This window comes from Amblyraja radiata, chromosome 32 (genome assembly GCF_010909765.2).
Source record: "Amblyraja radiata isolate CabotCenter1 chromosome 32, sAmbRad1.1.pri, whole genome shotgun sequence".
Classification (NCBI taxonomy): domain Eukaryota; kingdom Metazoa; phylum Chordata; class Chondrichthyes; order Rajiformes; family Rajidae; genus Amblyraja; species Amblyraja radiata.
The window spans coordinates 23,598,266-23,620,566 of record NC_045987.1 but is presented as its reverse complement, the minus strand read 5'-3'; the positions used below and the strand labels follow the sequence as shown (position 1 = coordinate 23,620,566).

Here is a 22,301-nt window from a genome sequence, read left to right as displayed (position 1 = left end):
ATTTTCAACCACCAAGAGAAAGTAATGCAATTAAAAAAAGCAAAAAGTATATTAAAAAAGTTGCAGAATAGGTGCCCAAAAGCCCAATATATTCTACATTAAGATAAGCCTAAGATAAGAAACGGGCGGCATAGTGGTGCAGCAGTAGAGTTACTGCCTTTCAGCGCCAGGCTCCCAGGTTCGATCCCGACTACGGGTGCTGTCTGTAAGGAGTTTGTACGTTCATATAAGAAAATCATGTGGGTGATCATGTGACCACGTGGGTTCTCTTTGGGTGCTCCGGTATCCTCCCACACTCCAATGGAGTACAGGTTTGTGGGTTAATCCAGGGCTGCCAACTCTCACGCTTTGAGCGTGAGAATCACGCCCTCAAGCAAACTCGCACGCCCTCACGCTGATCAGAAATTTCTCACGCTCTGTGGTGAGAAATTCTGTGATCAACAAAAATTTAAAAACTCGGATAAACTGCATGGTCCGCGGGTGTTGGAGAGCAGGGGCTGAGGGAGGGATTGGAAGCAGCGGGCGGATACAGATGCGGGGAGTCGGGGCTGGTGAGTTTGCGGGGCTGACGAGTATTTGCGCGGCTAGCGAGTCGCTCGCTGCAGCTTCGGCCATGGAACACTCCGGACAGTGCGAGTGTCCCGGGCCGTCGGAGGTGTCGGAAGCGCCACTGCCGCGAGAGTCTCTGTGCCGAAGGGACAGACTTTCAAAGGGAGGTGGAGAGAGAGAGAGGGGGAAGGAGACAGAGGGACAGTGGGGAGAGAGAGGGGGGTTGAGAGGAGAGAGAGGGGAGAGACAGGGGGGGGGTGAATGGAGAGAAGAGGGAGAGAGGGAAAGAGGTAGGGGAGAGAGGGGGGAGACTGAGGTGGGAGAGGGGGGGAAGAGAGAGAGGGGTGAGAGGGAAGAGAGAGAGGGGGTGGAGAGGGAGGAGAGGGTTGGAGAGAATGGGAGAGAGGGGGAAGAGAGAGGGGTGGTAAAAGAGAGAGGGGGAAGAGGGAGGGGGGGGGGAAGAGAGAAACGGGGAAAGAGAGAGAGGGGGAGGGACAAATAGAAAGAGGAGATAGAGACAGAGGAGAAAGAGAGAGGGGAGAGAGAGCAAGGGGGAGTGAGGTGGGAGGGAGATATGGGGGGGGAGAGAGGGAGTGAGAGGAGGAGAGAGGAGGAAAGAGAGAGGAGAGAGAGAGATGGGGAAAGAGAGAGAGGCGAGAGGAGAGACAGAGAGAGCGGGGAGAGAGAGAGGGGAGAGTGTGTGGAGAGGGAGAGAGGGGGAGATAGAGAGGGAGGGAGAAAGAGAGAGAGAGGGGTGGAGAGAGAGGGGGATGCGAGGGGAGAGAGAGGAGAGAGAGAGAGGGGAGAGAGAGGGGAAGAGAGGAGAGAGAGAGGGGGGGAGAGAGGCGGGAGAGAGAGAGGAGGGATAGAGAAGAGGAGAGAGTGAGGGGGAAGACAGGGGAGAGAGAGGGGTGAGAGGAGAGACAGAGAGGGAGAGAGGAGAGAGGGGAAAGAGAGATGGAGGGGAGAGATAGAGGGGGAGAGAGAGGGGGGGGGGGGTTGAGAGGAGAGAGAGTGCATCCTGGAGGACAACCAGTGGCTGCTGGAAGTAAGTACCAAGCACTGGGTAGAAATGGTAGAAGATAGTGAACTTCAAATGGGGGTGGTTGGAGAAAGCATCCTGCTTGCCTGCTAGATTTTCACTTACTGTAACTGCAAGAAAAATGTTCCCGATGTTGGGGGCTTTCAGAACCATGGGTCACAGTTTAAGAATAAAGGGGAGGCCAGTTAGGACTGAGATGAGAACAAACTTTCTTCACGCAGAGAGTTGTGAATCTGTGGAATTCTCTGCCACAGAAGGCAGTGCAGGCCAATTCACTGGATGTTTTCAAGAGAGTTAGATTTAGTTCTTGGGGCTAACAACATCAAGGGATATGGGGAAAAAAACAGGAAAGAGGTACTGATTTTAGATGAATAGCCATGATCATATTGAATGGCAGTGCTGGCTCGAAGGGCCGATGGCCTATTCCTGCACCTATTTTCTATGTTTCTATGCTTGAGTATATGGCAATAAAACTCGATCACTTGATTTTGAAGCATTCATGCATGGTGGAGGTATAATGTAGTCATAGAGTGATACAGTGTGAAAACAGGCCCTTCGGTGCAACTTGCCCACACCCGCCAACATGTCCCAGCTACGCTACCTGCTTTTGGTCCATACCTCCAAACCTGTCCTATCCATGTATCAGTCTAACTTTTTCTTAAATGTTGGGATGGTCCCTGCCTCAACTACCTCCTCTGGCAGCTTGTTCCATACACCCATCACCCTTTGTGTGGAGAAAGTTACCCCTTAAAAAGTTCCCTCTTAAAAATACTTCATACAAAAAACATTGAAATCATACTTCTACAGGGCACTAAAACATGATTTTAATACATCAAATTTCAAAAAGTTCCTACCCTTGGAGGGGGTACCCCCTTCTTCCACACGCTCTCCCCACTCGGTTGCTCCACTCCCTCACCGGGTACCCCCAAGGCCAGTGATCAGTGATCGCACAGCCTCCCCCCTTTCAAAAACGCTCCAATCCAATTTAAAGCATATATATTGTATTCAAGTGTAAATTAAAAGACTCGCTGCAGTATGCACCATATTGCACAATTCCAATGGGAGGGGGACACCCCCCACCCCCCCAATGTGGCAATGTCTATTTTACCAAAGAATAATGTTTTTAAGCATTTAGGTTATGTTGTCCTGAGTCCACAGATGCAGAGCAAATCTGATTATTGCAAAAATGATCACAAGAATTAATCAGATTGAAAAGTGACGCGTCTGAAAGATAATCAGCACTTTGCCTAATGGATCCTTTCAACATTTCAAGGTCAGTTTATTGTCACATGTACTAATTAAGGGACAGTGAAATTTGAGTTACCATACAGCCATACTAATGGACCTGTCCCACATACGCAACTTTTTCGACGACTACCGGCACCCGTCATAGGGCGTTGCAGGTCAGCGAAAATTTTTAACGTGGTGAAAATTCAGCGGCAACCAGAAAGACGCTACGACTCTTTGGGCGACTGAGGAGACTACTCACGACATGAAGCCTGTATGGTCGTAAGTAGTCGCTGGACTTGCAACATGTTGAACATTTTCAGCGACCTGCAACGACCTATGACGGGTGCCGCAGTCGCTGAAAAAGTTGAAAGTGGGACAGGCCCATTAGTGAAAAGCATCAAGACACACAACCACATAAAAGTTGACATAAACATCCACCGCAGTGGATTCCACATTCCTGACAGTGATGGAATGCAATAAAGTTCAATCTTCTTCCTCTTGTTTTCCTGCGGTCGGGGCAGTCAAACCATCCGCAGTCGGGGCAATCAAAGCCCCCGCAGCCAACGATCGAAGCCCGTCGGGGTGATCGAAACTCCCGTGTCGGGGCGGTTGAAACTCTCTCCACGGCATGGAGCTCCCGAGTCGGTCTCTTCTTACCAGAGACGCAGGCTTCACAATGTTAAAGTCCACAGGCCCCTTAAAGGCCAGCAATCAAATTTGGAGGATAGAAATGAAGCCAGCAAAATTGTCGCAACTGATCAATGTTACCTTGATGCATTGCAATACCTTGGCTTAGATTTCAGCCTCCTTGCAAACAGATGGATATGCTTGGATAAGAGGATATAAAATGATGAGATAATTAGATTTTGGCCAAACATGTTTCTCCCGGCTTGAGGTGGGATAATGGCGATCGATAAAGTCTCCTGAAACAATTTATTCCTTTTAGACCGGTGACTATCTGGCTTCTCTTCACTTAACATTGCAGAGGAATTTCCTTCCCAGAGTTAGATTATAAACTTTTCAATTGGTTTAAAAATAACTTATTACACCCTCCATACTGTGGCAGCTTGGTGATCAATACCATGTTGAACAGTCTGGTATCAATAGTGAAAGGCCTGGACAGAGTGAATGTGGACAGGATGTTTCCACTAGTGGGAGAGTCTAGGACCAGAGGCCGTAGCCTCAGAATAAAAGGACGTACCTTTGGAAAGGAGATAAGGAGGAATGTCTTTAGTCAGAGGGTGGTGAATCTGTGGGATTCACTGCCACAGACGGCTGTGGAGGCCGTCAATAGATATTTTTTAACAGATTCTTGATTATTAAGGGTGTTATAGGGAGAAGGCAGTAGAATGGGGTTGAGAGAAACAGATAGATCAGCCATGATTAAATGGTAGAGTATACTCGATGGGGCCGAATGGAGTAAACACAGGTTGGAGTAAACACAGTTCCAACATCTTATATATACACTTGGATCTACAAGTTACACCATCAACAGTCTGATGAAGGATCTCGACTGAAAAGTCACCTATTGCATTTTTCCAAAGATGCTGCTTGACCCGCTGAGTTACTCTAGCACTTTGTGTAAGCATGCAGGTACAGAAGGTAGTGAAGAAAACGAATGGCATGTTGGCCTTTATAACAAGAGGAATCAAATATAGGAGCAAAGAGGTCCTTCTGCAGTTGTACAGAGCCCTAGTGAAACCACACCTGGAGTATTGTGTACAGTTTTGGTCCCCTAATTTGAGGAAGGACATTCTTACTATTGAGGGAGTGCAGCGTAGGTTTACAAGGTTAATTGTAAACCAAGGATGACGGGACTGTCATATGCTGAGAGGATGAAGCAGCTGGGCTTGTACACTCCGGAGTTGGGCTCTGGTGAATGAGAGGGGATCTCATTGAAACATATGAGATTGTTAAGGGTTTGGACACGCTAGAGGCAGGAAACATGTTCCCGATGTTGGGGGAGTCCAGAACCAGGGGCCACTATTTAAGAATAAGCCATTTAGAACGGAGACGAGGAAACACTTTTTCTCACAGAGAGTGGTGAGTCTGTGGAATTCTCTGCCTCAGAGGCGGAGGTGGAGGCGGGTTCTCTGGATGCTTTCGAGAGAGAGCTAGATAGGGCTCTTAAAAATAGCGGAGTCAGGGGATATGGGGAGAAGGCAGGAACGGGGTACTGATTGGGGATGATCAGCCATGATCACATTGAAGGGCCGATTGGCCTACTCCCGCACCTATTGTCTATTGTGTCCTTCAACAAATCATAATTTTGTGCTCTCTCTCTCTCTGGGCACCGCCACTCAGAAATGGCAGCAAACAAGGTTGTGTTGTGGGAACCCACCCATGGAAGGCCAAGCAAGACGATGTTGAAGACGTTGATGGAAGACGCATGTTTAGAGACAAAAAGAGGAGTTTGCCAGCTACATGGAGGACAGAGATGTGTGGTCCGTCACCGTGCACGTCGGAAACCAGCACCACTACATCGCTCATGTTTTCAACGATAATAATAATAAATAACTCTCTCTCTCGCTCTGAGTAATAAAGTCTATTGATAAGAGACCTAGAAGTCAAATGTTACAATTTAATCACTGCTAAAATCAATGGTGTTAAAAGTGATGAGCTGACTGAAGGATTGAGCAATCCAAAGTATAGTAATTATATCCATTGTCAATTTAAATTCTCAGCTCCCTGAAAACACAAGAGCATTCCTTCTCACTGTAATCGCCCATACAAAGCACAGGATGAAATCTGGTTATAATCATTTTTTTCAACATTTGCCACAATTATGTTGCCCAACATTTTTACTTGTCGACATATGTACAAAAAAAATGTACAAATCACAGATCCGAGATACAATAATAGAATTACCAGGCGTTTTCTGTTGAAGTTCAGTGGAGCAGCTAAAGCCAAGCTGCGCCTCCCCACATTTCCAATTTGGAGGGAGGGCCCGAGAAATGATCCTTCCTCAAGAGCGAGGGCTCTTCCCACTTTAAAATCCTGCACGAGAGTCGTCTATCTCACTTTTATCTTCACCACCTGGCAGCGAAAGATTTGTGCGGCACGGTGGCGCAGCGGCAGAGTTGCTGCCTTACAGCGCTCGCAGCGCCAGAGACCCGGGTTTGATCCCGACTACGGGTGCTGTCTTGTATGGAGTTTGTGCGATCTCCCCGCGGATTTTCTCCGAGATCTTCCGTTTCCTCCCGCACTCCAAAGACGTACAGGTTTGTCGGTTAATTGACTTGGTATAAGTGTAAATTGTCCCTAGTGAGTGTAGCTTAGCGTTAATGTGCAGGGACCACTGGTCGGCGCGGACATGGTGGGCCGAAGGGCGGTATTTCTGAGCTAAACCAAACTAAACATATACCTATATTTTTGAATGGAGACGTCCCATTGGAAATGGAAAGTGTTTCTCCAGCAGCTGTTGGTGACAGTCAATGGCAGAGCACTGAAAGGTGGTGGTCTGAGAAATGATGTGCAGCAAATAAGCCTCAAATAAAAGGCTGGTTTCGAGTTATTCCGTTCACCCACAGAACGGGTTGCTTGTTGAGCCACATCTGAAAAAATCAATAGAAATAATCTATTTCTTAATGAACAACTGCTTGTGTTCATTAACATCTCCGAGCTGGTTAAAACAATTCAAGAGCAGCAGAACATGGTAATACGTTTTGAATGCTTTTGAATTAAAAAGAATGAATGAGCGAACAGGCCAGATCGGTGTATATATATTAAAAAAAGAACTGTAGACCTCATGTATCTAATGAACCAGTGAGGGAGGAACTTGGGTGAAAATTAATTGAGGTTACAACAAATGATGTACCTCTGTAGGAGAGATAAAAGACAGTATGGGAAAATTAATTTTATTTGAATTCTATCAAAATAACAAAACCAAACAAAAAAAAAAAAAAAAAAATCAGCATGAAAAAGTAATTTTGCATAATCAGAATGCACCATCTGGAACAATTAGCTGAATTCCTTCAATACTGTGGTACTATGAAAATCAGCCCTATCTTCTTATTAAAGATCTGGAATTATACATGTAATAAATCCTCAAAAAAATGAAGCATGCCATTGCCTGTCAAGGCTATTTTTACTTCAGCTACTGAAGAAAGCCTGATAAGCCTGAAAAGAACAGATTAATATATGCAAATCACATCCTGCGTTTAAAAGCCCACAACTGTCTACACTTTCTGTCCCTTATTGCTGCATTTATGTTTTATTCATAGAACAGCTCACCTGTCACTTCATAAGCTATAATATTATGGGGGTATTATTAAACAGCATAAAAGCAGCGCCTTAATTGGAAAGCTTCATTGCATTTTCCAATTATTTGGAGTAAATTAAAAGCAGATGCACATACTTTAATAAGGACTCTAATATTGGCTCCAGGAAATCAAAATTCATTGTCATCTTGCTGCTCTGATATTTTCTGAACTACTCTCAATTTTACTGGTTTAAAAGGAAAACCTGTCTACACAGTCTGTTAATTGTCAGTCATGTAACGGCTATTAAAATAATTGGATCTCATAGTAGGTTCCATCCACATTAAAAGCCAAGATATGAATGCTTTGCAAGAATTTTGTGCTACAATGAAAATGCTCAAAAAAGTTTTAAGCTGATACTCCGTTACCTCGAAATACTGTCGATTCCTGAAGTTCTACATTTCCTCAGCTAATCAAAAGTAGTTTGCCACAACATATACTGCAGTGCACGTCTGCTACAAAACACTTCAATCAATTGGGAGAGTCTAGTTCACATGCAAGGAAAATTCTCCTGCATGCAAAACATGTTTGGTTCTGGAACAAGAGAAAAAAAAATAAGGTTTCACACCGTTCAATTTTACAGATTATAAAGTTTGTAAATTTGTCCTTGGGTTTGAAGAAAACATATTGCAGTTAAGTTCCAATGCAAGTAACAGAGTGAAAATAATTAGATGATTACCGTTTTGAACTACTGAACCTTCTCAATGTATCAAGATGAAACAAATCTGTACTTAAAATCTACTTTGTTATATGTTTTCTTTCCCTGTTGCAAAACCAAATGTTCACTCTGAAGGGCACTCATGTATAAATTAGCAATGACAGACCCGAGAAAAATATTTTCAAACAAACCGTTGCGGAAAACAAACACATTAATCCAAAAATCCAAAGCTGAAAATGATCCTAACCCGAATGCCGTCGGTGTAAAGGAATTACATTTCATCATTTTCTTCATCAGAGTTTCAGTGGCGCAGCGGTAGAGTCGCTGCCTTACAGCGCCAGAGACTCTGGTTCGATCCTGAATACGGGTGCTGTCTGTACAGAGTTTGTACATTCTCCTCGTAACCTGTGTGGGTTTTCTCCAGGTGTTCTGGTTTCCTCCCGCACTCTTGGAACCTAATAGGTTTAGTAAAATTGTAAATTGTCTCCAGTGTGTAGGATAGTGTTAGTGTGCAGGGATCGCTGGTCGGCACTGATTTAGCAGTCCAAATGTCCTGTTTCAGCACTGTATCTCTAAACAAAGAAGCTACATTTTGATGTCAAAGGCGAAACAAGAGCTTTCGAGGCTATCCACAAAATAAGCTGTGCACAAATACTAGAGGGCAAAGCTTTAAGGCGATAGGGTCAAAGTTTAAAGGAGATATACAGTGCAAGTTTTTCTTTACACAGAGGGTGGTGAGTGCCTGGATCTGCTGCCTGGGGTGGGGGTGAAGCAGATACGATACATGGTAAATGGTAGCGAATTGAGGAATGCAGTTGAACAGAGGGATCTAGGAATAACTGTGCATAGTTCCCTGAAGGTGGAATCTCATGTAGATAGGGTGGTAAAGAAAGCTTTTGGTGTGCTGGCCTTTATAAATCAGAGCATTGAGTATAGAAGTTGGGATGTAATGTTAAAATTGTACAAGTAAGTAAGTAAGTAAACTTTATTTATATAGCACATTTTAAGTCAACTTGCATTGACCCCAAAGTGCTTCACATAATTTAAATAATAAGTTCCATTGCAAACCATAGAAAAAGGTTTAAACAAAAAAAAGAATAAAAATGGACACAACATATTATAGAGTTCAACACAAACATCCTCCCACAGCAGAATCAAAACATTTCCACTGTGGGGGAAAGGCACCAGAGAGTTAAGTCCTCTTCCTCTGTGAAACACCCGAGGTCAGGGCCCATCTGTGGCCGTGCAGCCAGTCTGATGATTTTCAGGGCCCTCTTGCCGTAAAGATGAAACATTGGCGTTGGGTGAAAACATTCCTCAGCGGCTTGGAAAAGTCTGGAGCGGCTGTCCCCTTCCCGGAGACCGGAGACCGCGGCACTCGTAGCCCTCAGGCCGCGCCGGCTGGAGCTCCGACCCCGGCGAACTCGATTCCTGGCTCTGCGGCGCTCCAAATCCAGCGCCGCCCGCGGCCGGACGCCCGCAGCCACAGCTCCGCGATGTTGGGAGTCGGCGGCCAAAGCGCTCCGGAGCTTACCGCACGGCGACCCGGTAGGCATCGCCCGCTCCGTGTTGGTATCCCCGCGCTGCGCCACCGCCACCGAAGCTGTAGTCCCAGCCGGTCCCGACAGGAAAACGCCGCTCCATTTTCGGTGGTAGGCCGCGAGGACGGGGCGAAGAAACAACACGGAGGGATGCTGCCTCTCCGACCAGGTAGGGGACTAAGAATAACGTTTCCCCCTTCCCCACCCCCACCCCCCACATAGAAGACCTCCACTAACATTTTTTAACATGACTTAAAATTAAAATAAAGAAAGGTGTAGAGACGGACTGTGGGCATCTTTCCTACAATTTGGCGACCAAAATTGTACACCATACTCCAGAATTGGCCTCACCAATGCGGATGTGCGGGAGCTGCCATACACAGACGGCGCCCACTCCCGCACATCCGCATTGGTGAGGCCAATTCTGGAGTATGGTGTACAATTTTGGTCGCCAAATTGTAGGAAAGATGTCAACAAAATAGAGAGAGTACAGAGGAGATTTACTAGAATGTTGCCTGGGTTTCAGCACCTAAGTTACAGAGAAATTTGAACAAGATAGGTCTTTATTCTTTGGAGAGCAGAAGGTTAAGGAGGGACTTGATAGAGGTCTTTAAAATTATGAGAGGGATAGACAGAGTTGACGTGGATAAGCTTTTTCCATTGAGAGTAGGGAAGATTCAAACAAGAGGACATGATTTGAGAATGAAGAGACACAAGTTTAGGGGTGACATGAGGGGGAACTTCTTTACTCAGGGAGTGGTAGTCGTGTGGAATGAGCTTCCAGTGGAAGTGGTGGAGGCAGGTTCGATTTTATCATTTAAAAATAAATTTGATAGGTATATGGTCGGGAAAGGAATGGAGGGTTATGGTCTGAGTACAGGTAGATGGGACTAGGTGAGAGTAAGTGTTCGGCACGGACTAGAAGGGCCGTGATGGCCTGTTTCCGTGCTGTAATTGTTATATGGTTATATGGTTATATGATACTACCATTTAGAAGACTTCTGGATAGGCAGATGAATATACTGGGATTGGGGGGGGGGTATGGATTAAGTGCAAGCAGATAAGAGTTGGTCTTGGCATCATGTTCGGCACAGACATTGTGGGCCAAAGGTGCTGGTGCTGTACTGTTCTAGGTTCAATGTTCTGAATGATCTAGCGACTCTCAGCTGTGTCTTGCACTTCGCCAGACATTGATTGTTGTCAGAGCTCAGCCAAATGGGAACTTCATCAAAGGATTAATGTTTAAGAAGGAACTGCAGATGCTGGAAAATCGAAGGTAAAACCCTTGGGTTTCGGCCCGAAACGTTGCCTATTACCTTCGCCTCACCCGCTGAGTTTCTCCAGCAATTTTGGCTAACTTCATCAAAAGAGTTGGGCAACTAAACATTTTAAAGAGCTTCCAAGTGAGGGAATGGCAATCCATACATCCATAACTAACTTCATGGGCCGGAGAGGTGTCTAAGTAGTGATGGCAGCTCAGCACGTCATTAAAAACTCTTGCTAACCCTCTTCTGAAAACTGTAAAAACAACAGAAATTGCTGTCATATTTCCTCTGACACTTTGGTAAGCACTTATAAATTCACTATTATGCTCACTTCAAATTTTCTGGGTAATTATCACTTTGTAAAATAACCTTATAAGCCGATGGAGATGAATAGATAGGATAAAATGCACAGTCTTATACCCAGAGTTGGGGAATCAAGAATCAGAGGATAGATACAAAATGCTGGAGTTACTCAGCGGGTCAGGCAGCATCTCCGGAGAAAAGGAATAGGTGATGTTTTAGGTCAAGACCCATCTTCAGACTAAGAGAACCAGAGGACATAAGTTGAAGGTGAGGGGGGGTGGTAAGTACATGGAACGAGCTGCCAGAGGAGGTAGTTGAGGCAGGTACTATCACAACGTTTAAAAGACATTTGGACAGGTACATCGATAGGAGAGGTTTAGAAGGATATGGGCTAAACTTAGGCTGGTAGGACTGGTGCAGAAGGAACATGTTGATCAGAGTGGACAAGTTGGGCCGAAGGGCCTGTTTCCGTGCTGTATGACTGTCATCTTAACTTTATTAATCTGAAAGCCACATTACTCCACTCTTATTCTTATCCTTCCAAAAGGAAAGAAAATTAAAAGAACAGTAACAGATATTTTGGAATTGCCACACACACACACACACACACACACACACACACACACACACACACACACACACACACACACACACACACACACACACACACACACACACACACACACACACACACACACACACACACACACACACACACACACACCCACACTCACACTTTCTTCAGCTACTAAGAACGCAGAATATCACAAAATATACTTGTCTTTTACTGATCAATGCAGGTATCACTGAAGGAGCAAAACCAAGGACAACGCTGGTGAAACTGTCAATGCAGCAATAAAGTGTGCTATGACTCCACATTTCCATTAAAGCACACGGTTTGTGGTGCTTACAGCTTGATGATTCCATTAGGACTCCTTCCAAGTGAGAGGGTGAGAAATCAGAGCACAGAAGTTTAGCGTTGACTGTCAAGAAAGGTACATAATTCCATCGGCTGAGGGTTCTAAGGCATGGGAAATTACAACCAAAAAAAAAAAAATTGGATATCGGGAGACTGAATTTTTCAAATATTTCTATAATATTTAAAATAAACAAAAGTTCACGCTTATCAGAACAGAGACATTGCACAGATTTGATTTAAAAGTAATACTTAGTAAAATAAATTTTATTTCTGCAATTAAAAGTGTTGATTTTGGGAACCATTTCACAGCACAGAAGCAGCAACACAAGCTTTACCAGAGGTATCAGCCCATGCAAAGCTAGTCTGCAAATATAAAATTCAGATTTTATTTTACACGGATTTTAATAGGATTAAGTTCATCAAAAATAATTAGATGTCTTTTAAATCTGACTTAACTAAAACACACCAAAATGTTTTGAAATCAATATTTGTCTGATCCATTAAAAATCAGCTAGAAAATCTCAATTGTCACTAAATGTCATTTCTAACACCTGGCATCCAGTTATATGAAATATTACGCGTCTGTGGAAAATTCTGTTATGACATTCTCATGGAATTATTTGAAGCCAATGTTGATTTTAATTTTTTTTAAATCGAAAGATATTTTCTTTCGAGTATTTAGACCTAGTAATGACCTGTGTCACTTTGTTTGTAATCTCAAAGTCACAAAGATTTTAGTCATTATGTGATCACTGCAATGGTCAAACACTATTTGCAAACAATGCATATCTTATGAATGGACTGCCTTGTTTGAATCCATGCTGGGTAAATAACTTGAACAGCAGCACTAAACCCCTCTACCAGACAAGACTATAAGTGTCCTCTCACTTCACCAACACCAGGAGAATCGATTTTCACAAAAGAAGTTACCACTTAAGCACCACCAATTATTTTCTACATTATTTCATTAGCAGAATCCTTCAACTCAAGTACTGAGCAATGAAGATTAGATACCACACGAACAGAGGTGTGTGGAGCGTTCTTTACCCTAGCAATTCATCAGGGAAATTTATGTCAAAAAGATTTAAAGATGTGTCCCCAAACCTTTAATGGGGGACATTTCGATATTTTTCATTGCATTGAAAGGTGCATAATTTCAGCAGATCTATTTTAAAAGCACAGCCAAGTATTATTAATACAACTAAATGAAAATTTAAAAAAAATTGCAGATGCTGGAAATCTAAATGAAAACAGATTATGCTGGAAATACTCAGCAGGTCAAGTTGTACTTGAGGGAGGAAAGGAAGGCTCTTCAACTTGAACAGTTAACTTTGCTTCTCTTCCCGCAGGTGTTGCTGAACCTGCTGAATATTTCCAGCATATTCTGTTTTTATTTATTACTGGACCAAGGGGGACCCATCGGGTCCCGTCCCCGCAACACGCAGTTGCGGGGTGGGGGGGGAGGGGGACGGCCTTCGGCGTCACACACACACTAACCGCCACCTTGATATATTAATATTATTAATATGCTCCTTTTACCCCATCCCCCGCCCTATCCACTCACGCATAGCCCCCAACTGCGCAGGCGTGGCTAGAGGCGGGGGAGTGGAGAGGGAGGGGGAGGGGGGTCGAGAGGGAGGGGGTAGAGATTAAGGGGTGGGGGCATGGCATCACAGGGGAGGGCTGGTTCCCGAATGCAATACTCCACCACTCACCCATAGGTCCCAATATTCACCACGGTGAAAAGCAGTGGAGGGCCGGCCGATTGTGGCTTCCGAGGGGAAGCACACCCACCAGCGTGACAGACGGGGGAGACGGGGAGGAGGTCATCTCCTGTGATGGCCTCCATGGCCACTTTTCCACTGCTTGTCCGTGGCCGCGCTGCGCTAACGACCGCCGCCATGTTGTAGTACTTGAAGGAGCCCAGCGGAGCGCGCAGCACGACGTGATCACATGTTCAATGGCTTCAATCCAGAATCCTGGGGGGGGGGGGCGGCTGGGCCACTTAAATCGCAGCTCATGGCTGCACGTTGCAAACTCTGCGCAGCTTGCAGCAAGGAGCAAAGGCATTGTGACGTCATCAGCTCGCTTCAGCACGTTATATTTAAAGAAGATGTTAGATTGGTGAACAATTTTAGTACAAAACCTCGAGAAATAAGGAATCAAATTTTCAGAAGAGGGGATTTTCGAATTCATGAGGTAAATTTCTACTGGAATATGTACCCTTTCACCGTTTCCTCGTCGGGTTTTCGAGGAGATGTTTATCACATATGAAAACACACACACACACACACACACCTCCACGATCAGAGTTTTATAAGTTATATGATCATATGATTACAACTCCTCGCATGAAAAAGAGAAAATGTGAAGCCAAACGTTTAAACCCGTGTCCCAAATATTACCGGTCAAACTCCGAACTTTGGATCATTTAGTGCCAAACGGAACACTTCAGTTGATGAACGTGAAGCTTAAAAAGGATAAATTGCACTTCACTTGCAATTTCAGATCGACGGTATGGTCGGCAATGTGATTGTGTTACTGGACTGGTATTCAAAGGCCTTGATCTCTGAGCAGGAGACGCAATCAGATTCCGACCACAACAGCTGGGAAATTTAAATTAAACTTGTTAGAAAAGAAAACTGTAACAAAAAAAAGGCAATATTGGTATAGAAACTTGCAGGTTGTGGTAAAAACCCATCTGGTTCACTACATTCTTCAGGAAAGGGAATTCAGTGCTCCAACTGTTTTAGTCCATTTGTATCTTCAGACCTACCAGGAAGGCTGACTTCAAATAGCTCTGTGAAATCCCCTAGCACGCAATTATTCTAAGGGCAAATAACATTAGGCAATAAATGCTTACTTTACCAGCAATATCTATAACTGAAGAACGTTAAAAAAATTGGGGCCTTTTAGAAAAGTTTGCTGGTCATTATTATTTTTCTAAAACACATTCATCCTATAAGAATCATTATTCAACAATGAAGTAATATTCACAAATACATATACATTTCCAACAGAGACTGAGATTACAAGAAGGTTAACACCCCCACCTTCACAAGAACAACTCTGGAATAAATGCACATTGATTCCATCACAATCCCCACTTACCTCCTATTGCAGTATCTAATCTTAACCCTTCCAATTTCCTGAAAGATTCTTTGTTCAATTCTATCCAGAAAAAGTTTTTCTCTGGTGTAGGTTGAAGTTGTCAGTGTAATAGTGCTACGTTTTAAGGTATTATTAGGTCAACAGTGGAAGCAATAGCACATAAGTCATAGAGTCGCACAGCGTGGAAACAGGCCCTTCGGCCCGACATGCCCATGCCGGCCAACATAACCCATCTACAATAATCCCACCCGCCTGCATTAGGTCCATATCCCTATGTCAAACAACAGGAAAACAATTCCTAGAGGACATCATTCTAAACAGCACAGTTTAATAATCAATGCACCCTGAAACGAGCAATAAAATGATTTATGGTCTTTTCCAAGGAGAACAAGCCATAGGGATAAAAACATTGGACATGTTTGTCAGAGACATTTTATATATTTTATATAAAACCTTCAATGTTTATCAGGTGAACCATGTCAGTGAAAATTCCAGAAACGAAGTCAATTTTCCTACAATATTTGGAGCAAATCATATTTTCTGTAGGCATTTGTTAGGGTTCTCAAGACTATTAGTGTCGGCCAGTTTAATTAGCAGGTGGAGCCCCCGCGCACAAACACCAATTTGGAATTCCTCTGATCATTGAGTGAGGTTGCAAGTCCAGAGCTGTGTATAATTGAAGTTACGTTGCAACCAGTAGCTTCTTAATTGAAGGGTCAGCATACTGCTGCTAATTAAAAACCACATATTTTTTGTGGTAAGTGTTTTCAGTAGTGTACATTTCCAGCTTCTACCACGCAAATAATTAGCCATTTTACTGCTCCATAAATTAAATATTTTTCAAAGGACTAAAATGACACTAACATAGATTGGTTTCAATGGTCTTTTACAACCAATAACTGTAGCAGCTGTCCTATACTCCATCAATACGCTACATTAAAGTATCATTGCTTCAGGAATGTATTAAGAATTGCATTCTGTTATTATAAAGTCTCCCAAAATGATGCACATAAACTCTTGTGCTGCTGAGTTGAGCTCAATAGATCAGAAATTGTTAAAGCCACAATTTTCTGGAGAAAAAAAAATAAAAATCTGACCCCATAGTTGGCTAGCAAGAGGGATTCCATATGAAATCTGCTGAGCTGGAGCCATTTTGTGCCGAAAAAACCCCAACTATCTGACCAATGTCCCAATGGTATGAAGCACATTAAGAGAATTTACAATCTATTGCAGATAGCATCTTCCCAAATTGTCTTCTTTCGTATGCCATTACATTGATGTCAGCTTATCTATTTAATTAACAAAATGTTGCTGCTCACGTGACTAACGGAAAGAATAAGTACCTTAACTTTCAACCTGCAGTGATTATCTGAGCTGGTGACAGCTGTTCTCCGCATTGTTCTTACCCTCTTGGGGAGAAAGTCTTGCCTTTCACTCAAAAGGCAAGGCTTTGGTATTTTTAATTTAATTCACATGTTTAAACTATAATGTTTTATTCTTAATGGTTTACTGTACGTCGTGTTGTTACTTGCGAGCGGAGCATCAAGGCAAATTCCTTGTATGTGTACATACGTGGCCAATAAACTTATTCATTCATTCATTCGTTCAATTTGGATTCAGTGGAGACCGTTTTAGCACCACCGGACATTAAGTATCTCCCCTGTTCTTGTGGCACCTGCGCTAACGCTCCAACTTCTTACATGCAGAGAATATTTTAGATATGTTAATAAAAAAGATAACTGCGCACAGAATAGTCACACCAGAATCACGAGAAGACAAACAGCCTGTGGAGAAGCAGCAAGAGGCTCCTCAAAAAGGTGAGAATTATTGGAGAGGTGTAGGAAGGAACTGCAGATGCTGGTTTAAACCGAAGATAGAGGCGCAAAAATCTGGAGTGACTCAGCGGGACAGGCAGCATCTCTGGAGAGAAGGAATAGGTGACGTTTCGGGTCGTCTGAAGAAGGGTCTCGACCCAAAACATCACCCATTCCCTCTCTCCAGAGATGCTGCCTGCCCCGCAGAGTCACTCCAGCATTTTGTGTCTATTATTGGCGAAGTGTCCACTTGTATTGCGCACAGTGATTACAGAGGAAAATGATGATGGTCTTAAGAGACAGTGGGCACTTAAGAGATAATTTCCACGTGTTTTGAGGAAATGTCACTCTCTGCACAAAAGCCTGTCAAACCATGTCATTTCAAAGCCCTGCTATGCTTCACAATCAAATGAGAATTAACCGTGGTTGGGTAGAGCAACTAAAATTAAAGGTCCTGTCACACCCAAAAGTACTCTCTGCACAAGAGCAGGGATAAACATAAGCACCAGCAAAATGAGGTGAGGGGTAGCAAGGAGCTGTCTACTAATGCAATGCCTTAATAGAGGCTGAAATAGAACAATTGGTATTCTGTATAATAAATAAGAACACAGTGTCGGATTGATTATTTATCAAAACCTCGCAGAATGGATCAAGTACGCTCTCCACTTTATCCGCGAACACTCAGTGATAAACGCAAATAAAATCACCCTCGTTCATTTTGTTGTGCGGGAAGGAACTGCAGATGCTGGTTTATACCGAGATAGACAACTTTTATACCGAGATAGCTGGAGTAACTCAATAGGTCAGGCAGCATCTCTGGAGAATCTGAAGAGTCTGAAGAAGGGTTCCAATCCGAATCGACATCTATTCTTTTACACCTATCCAGAGATGCTGCCTGACCTGCAGAGTTAGTCCAGCATTTTGTCTATCTCATTCATTTCTTTTTCTCATTTCACTCTTCCTCAGCCTCTGCCTCTGTTAGCTATTCTACGATGCCTTTTGTCTTTCTTCATGGTATTGTTTTGATTTTTACTTTGGCCTCTTTTCTACGACCTTCACATTTTTTTTGTTCTCTTTTCACCTATCTCTCTCCCTTTTCTTCCCTGGCTCACTTTCAATTAAAATCTTTCCACTCCACTTCTTGCAGGTGTTGCAAAAGGAACGGCAGAATGAGAGCGGGGAGCTAGATGGCAAGGCCTTGCAAACCTGCTGGGAAACCAGACTTCAATAAACATTAAGGCTTTCTTACATGCAACATGCAATAGGGAGTGGAGTTAATATATAATTCATGGTGGGTCTCTCAGCATAGAGCGGCACAATGGTGCAGCTGGTAGAGCTGCTGCCTTACAGCTCCAGTGACCAGGGTTCAATCCTGACCTCCAATGCTGCCAGTGTGAAATATCCACTTTCTCCCTGTGACCACGTAGGTTTCCCCGGGTGCTCTAGTTTCCCAAGGAGTGAGTTGGTAGGTTCATTCGCCAGTACAGACGCAACCCAACATGCATAAGGGTTACGTGCCGCGGTCCCTTGCGTAGGTCAGATGTCACGCACGTCGGAAGACCACGTGGGAGCTTCCATGCTGAGCCCATCTACAAGAACAGCTGACTGGATTGCGGAAACGGCTGCGTGCGACAGCAATAATGCACTGCTATCGAGAGATGCAACTCGGAAATAAAGCAGCGGGCCAACGGAATTGTTCACGCAAGTGCGAGTTTACGTGTGCCTATTACACGAGTTGGGGAAGGCACGTATATGTTTTTCAGAGCATGCAGCTGAAGTGATAGAAGTTGGGAGGGTGCATTGATAAGAATGTGGGGCGAATAGGGCGGCACGGTGGCGGAGCACTAGAGTTGCTGCCTTACAGCGCCAGAGACCCGGGTTCAATCCTGACCAAGGGTGCTGTCTGTACGGTGTTTGTACGCTCTCTCTGCGACTGTGTGGATTTTCTCCAGGTGCTCTGGCTTCCCCCCACCACACACACACTCCAAAGACGTACAGGTATGTAAGTTAATTGGCATCGGTAAAGATTATAAATTGTCTCTAGGATGTATGATAGTGCTAGTGTACGGGTGATCGCTGGTCGGTGTAGACTCGGTGGGCCGAAGGGCCTGTTATAGCTATAAAGGACACGAGTGCAACTCACGCTGCTGAAACCATAACCTTATCAGTGTGACCTGACCCAAAATGTTACTTGTCCGTGTTCTCCAGAGATGCTGCCAGGCCCGCTGAGTTACCCCTGCCTTGTGTCCTTTTGTGTAAACTGGCATTTGCAGTGCCTTGTTTCTACAACCTTATCAGTTGCTGCCTTAATTTAATGAATGATTTGTTTAATTTCTCATTCTGTGCACCTTTTGAAAACTCTTACTGCACATTTATTAGGACCCAGAGCTTAGCTCTCGGCAGATCAGCGGGGAAGCTCTGCAAAGGACAACTCAAAGCTCGTCCCTCAGTCTTCTCCGAGCTCAGGCTGCAAAACTGGTGTTACCAGGTTCCAGACCAGTATGTTCAGTTTACAAGCGCAGTGCAGTGGCAAAAGATAATTCTAACAGTTTTATTTATAGAAGACACGGTGGCGCAGCGGTAATGCTACTGCCTTACACCACCAGATGTTCGATCCTGTCTACGGGTGCTGTCTGTACAGGTTGTACGTTCCCCCCATGACCTGCGTGGGTTTCCTCCTGCACTCCAAAGACTTGCAGGTTTGTCGGTTAATTGGCTTGGTATACATGTGTAGATGTAAAATTGTCCCCAGTATGTTTAGGGTAGTGCCAATGTGTGGGGATCGCTGATCGGTGCAGACTTGGTGGGCCGAAGGGCCTGTTTCCGCACTGTATCTCAAAGGGAACTAATCAGAATGAATGAAGTCCACTGGATTTTGACAGCATATGGGCCTTTCCCTTCGTGACATAACCCCTGTCTTCCAGAATCCTAAGCACAATCTGAATCGACATATGACACACATACAAGGTTTCAATATTCTCCTCCGTGGCTGCCAATAGGTAAATAATTCACAAACAACAGTGGTGTCAAAATCCACGTAGCATGGTGATACACGATACGAGCCGAGACACCTGCAACTATCCAGAACCAATGGAATTTGACACATTCTATTCAAAATCCTGTTTCTGGTTTAGCTGTTGCGAGTGACTGAAGGTTTAATCAAGAGAGCAGGCAATTCATCAATCCCAACAACCCTGCTCCCTGATGCCTGACAGCACCCACATGTTTGTTCCAAGAGTAAACCTGCCCACCTGCCAACACCACCCTGGCAACAAGCATAAAACATATGATTAATAGTAAATGTGTTCATTTAAGAGTTTCGCTATTAACAATACCCCCTCCTTCTAAACCACCCCCCACCCCACACCAATCCCCATTAGATAGAAGAAAAACCTAATGTTTAAAAACATCATTATTTTTGTTGGGCTGACTTATTAATTAATGTGTAAAAATAGACATTTTAAGATTGCACAAATAATATTTTAGATCGCATTCCTACATTTATACAAGAAGCTAGAATGAAGCTGGGTGATAAATCATTATTAAGTGAGACTTCATCTTCTGCACCAATTTTTTTAAAAAATCAGGTCAAGTGATCTTTTTAGCACGTATGTTTAACCATTCTGCTAATTATGCAATGTACAGTTTATACTTAAACTGGCATCGGGTGGCGCAGCGGTAGAGTTGCTGCACAGCGCTTACAGTGCCAGAGACCCGGGTTCGATCCTAACTACGGGTGCTGTCTGTATGGAGTTTGTACATTCTCTCCATGACCCCATGTGTTTTCTCCAAGATCTTCGGTTTCCCCCCACACTCCAGGTTTGCAGGTTAATTGGCTCGGTATAAATGTAAATTGCCCCTAGTGTGTGTACAATAGTGCTAGTGTGCGGGGAACGCTGGTCTGTGCGGACTCGGTGGGCCAAAGGGCCTGTTTCCGCGCTGTATTTCTAAACTAAACTAAACTATCTGTAAGCTGCTTGTAATTCACAGAACTTCCGCTTCGTTTGCTTTGCCGTGCGAGAATAAAAAACCCGAAGCAATTCCTTAGCTGCATTATTGTTCCACAAAAATGCCATGAAAAGCAAGCTTCTTTTTGCAGAATAATGAATGTATAAAAATCTTTTATAGCTGGACTTTCCAAATTAACCACACTTCACGCAACGGTTTATCAATAAGAAATATTTGAATGCAGGTCTGAGCTACTGCGAATAATAAAAGAACGTTTCCAAGAAGCATCTTAATGTATTGCATACAAATATTCCCTGGAAATGCAAGCAGAAAATACAGCAAGCTCCCCTGGAGCACTTTTGCATAGGTCAAAAGAGTGAGCTGCTGGAAAGAGAAAAGCAACTAGGTATCATTTGCATTACACTAATGTTTTCATCTGACCTTATAGTACCCAACAACTTTAGTTCCCTAATTATAAGATTATTTCTCGTTCGGTGGAAGTTGATCAAACGGTATCATTACAGACTCTACTTCCATCAATAGCGTATGCTAATGTGGCATATAGTTTTTAACCTGAAATTATGCATGTTGATGCTGGATGACTGAAGTTCTTGAAGACTCACCTGATATGGCATATAGGCTGGAGGTCTGGTGTTCAAAGTCTGGTCTGTTGCCAGGCATCTTATTTCGGAAACTAGCAGGAAGCGTCAAGGATACATGCCTGCATCAGAGACAAAAAAAGATCCCCATCAAAATAGGAGCATATTTCAAACATTTATTTAGTTTCTGTTTAATTAATAAAAGATAGATTTCTTAACACCCGCAGAGTCCAAATAAGCAGAGGCAATGCATCACATCACTTAATATTAGTACACATTTTACATTAAAATAGTTATTGACAAAGTAATGTGACAGAAAACTGTTAAGAAAAAGCAGATAAATCACCTTTGCGTTATTTTTGCTTTTCAGCCAGAAGATTGCAGGTTCAACCTGTCAATGGTTCGACAGTTCTTTATCATCAAGGAACAGTGAAATTCTTGTTTGCATACAGATCAGTAAGATTATTGCCATCCCCATTCTTAAAACAATGGCTTGATTTCTATAGTTCTGGATTGACTGTGAAAGATCAGTGTTTCCCCGAGGATGTGAAAAACACGATTTGAATGCAAGCTTGTTCATCTTTTTCTGTCCATAGAAGCAATGGAGTGCAAGGGGTAGGCAAGCAACCAATGCCACTTTAAATAGACGATTACAATCCGAATTTCAATTGCAAACACTTTTTAGTGTTTCTGAATGCAAGTTGACATCAGGCTACTAAATGAAGTAATGTTCAGGAAGGAACTGTAGATGCTGGAAAATCGAAGGTAGACAAAAATGCTAGAGAAACTCAGCGGGTGCGGCCGCATCCATGGAGCAAAGGAAATAGGCAACGTTTCGGGCCGAAGGCTGAAGAAGGGTTTCGCCCCGAAACGTTGCCTATTTCCTTCGCTCCATAGATGCTGCCGCACCTGCTGAGTTTCTCCAGCATTTTTGTCTACTAAATGAAGTAATACTGCATTCACCTATCAAAACATCAAATAATACCCAGGAAATTAAAAATGTTCCAGTCACAGGATAATAAAGGGTTCCTTACAGTCAATTTTCGATTCCAGTACCACACTA

The 22,301-nt window shown here is 43.7% G+C and overlaps 1 protein-coding gene across 5 annotated transcripts in view; it reads right to left on the bottom strand.

Moving 5' to 3' along the window:
* Positions 1-22,301, bottom strand: part of mvb12b (multivesicular body subunit 12B) — a 205,487-nt gene that overhangs the window by 70,622 nt on the left and 112,564 nt on the right. For all 5 annotated transcript variants that reach the window (XM_033048929.1, XM_033048930.1, XM_033048931.1 and 2 more), the window contains exon 7: positions 21,263-21,360. In XM_033048929.1, the coding sequence (XP_032904820.1) occupies positions 21,263-21,360 (98 nt within the window). The remainder of the gene's footprint in view (positions 1-21,262; positions 21,361-22,301) is intronic.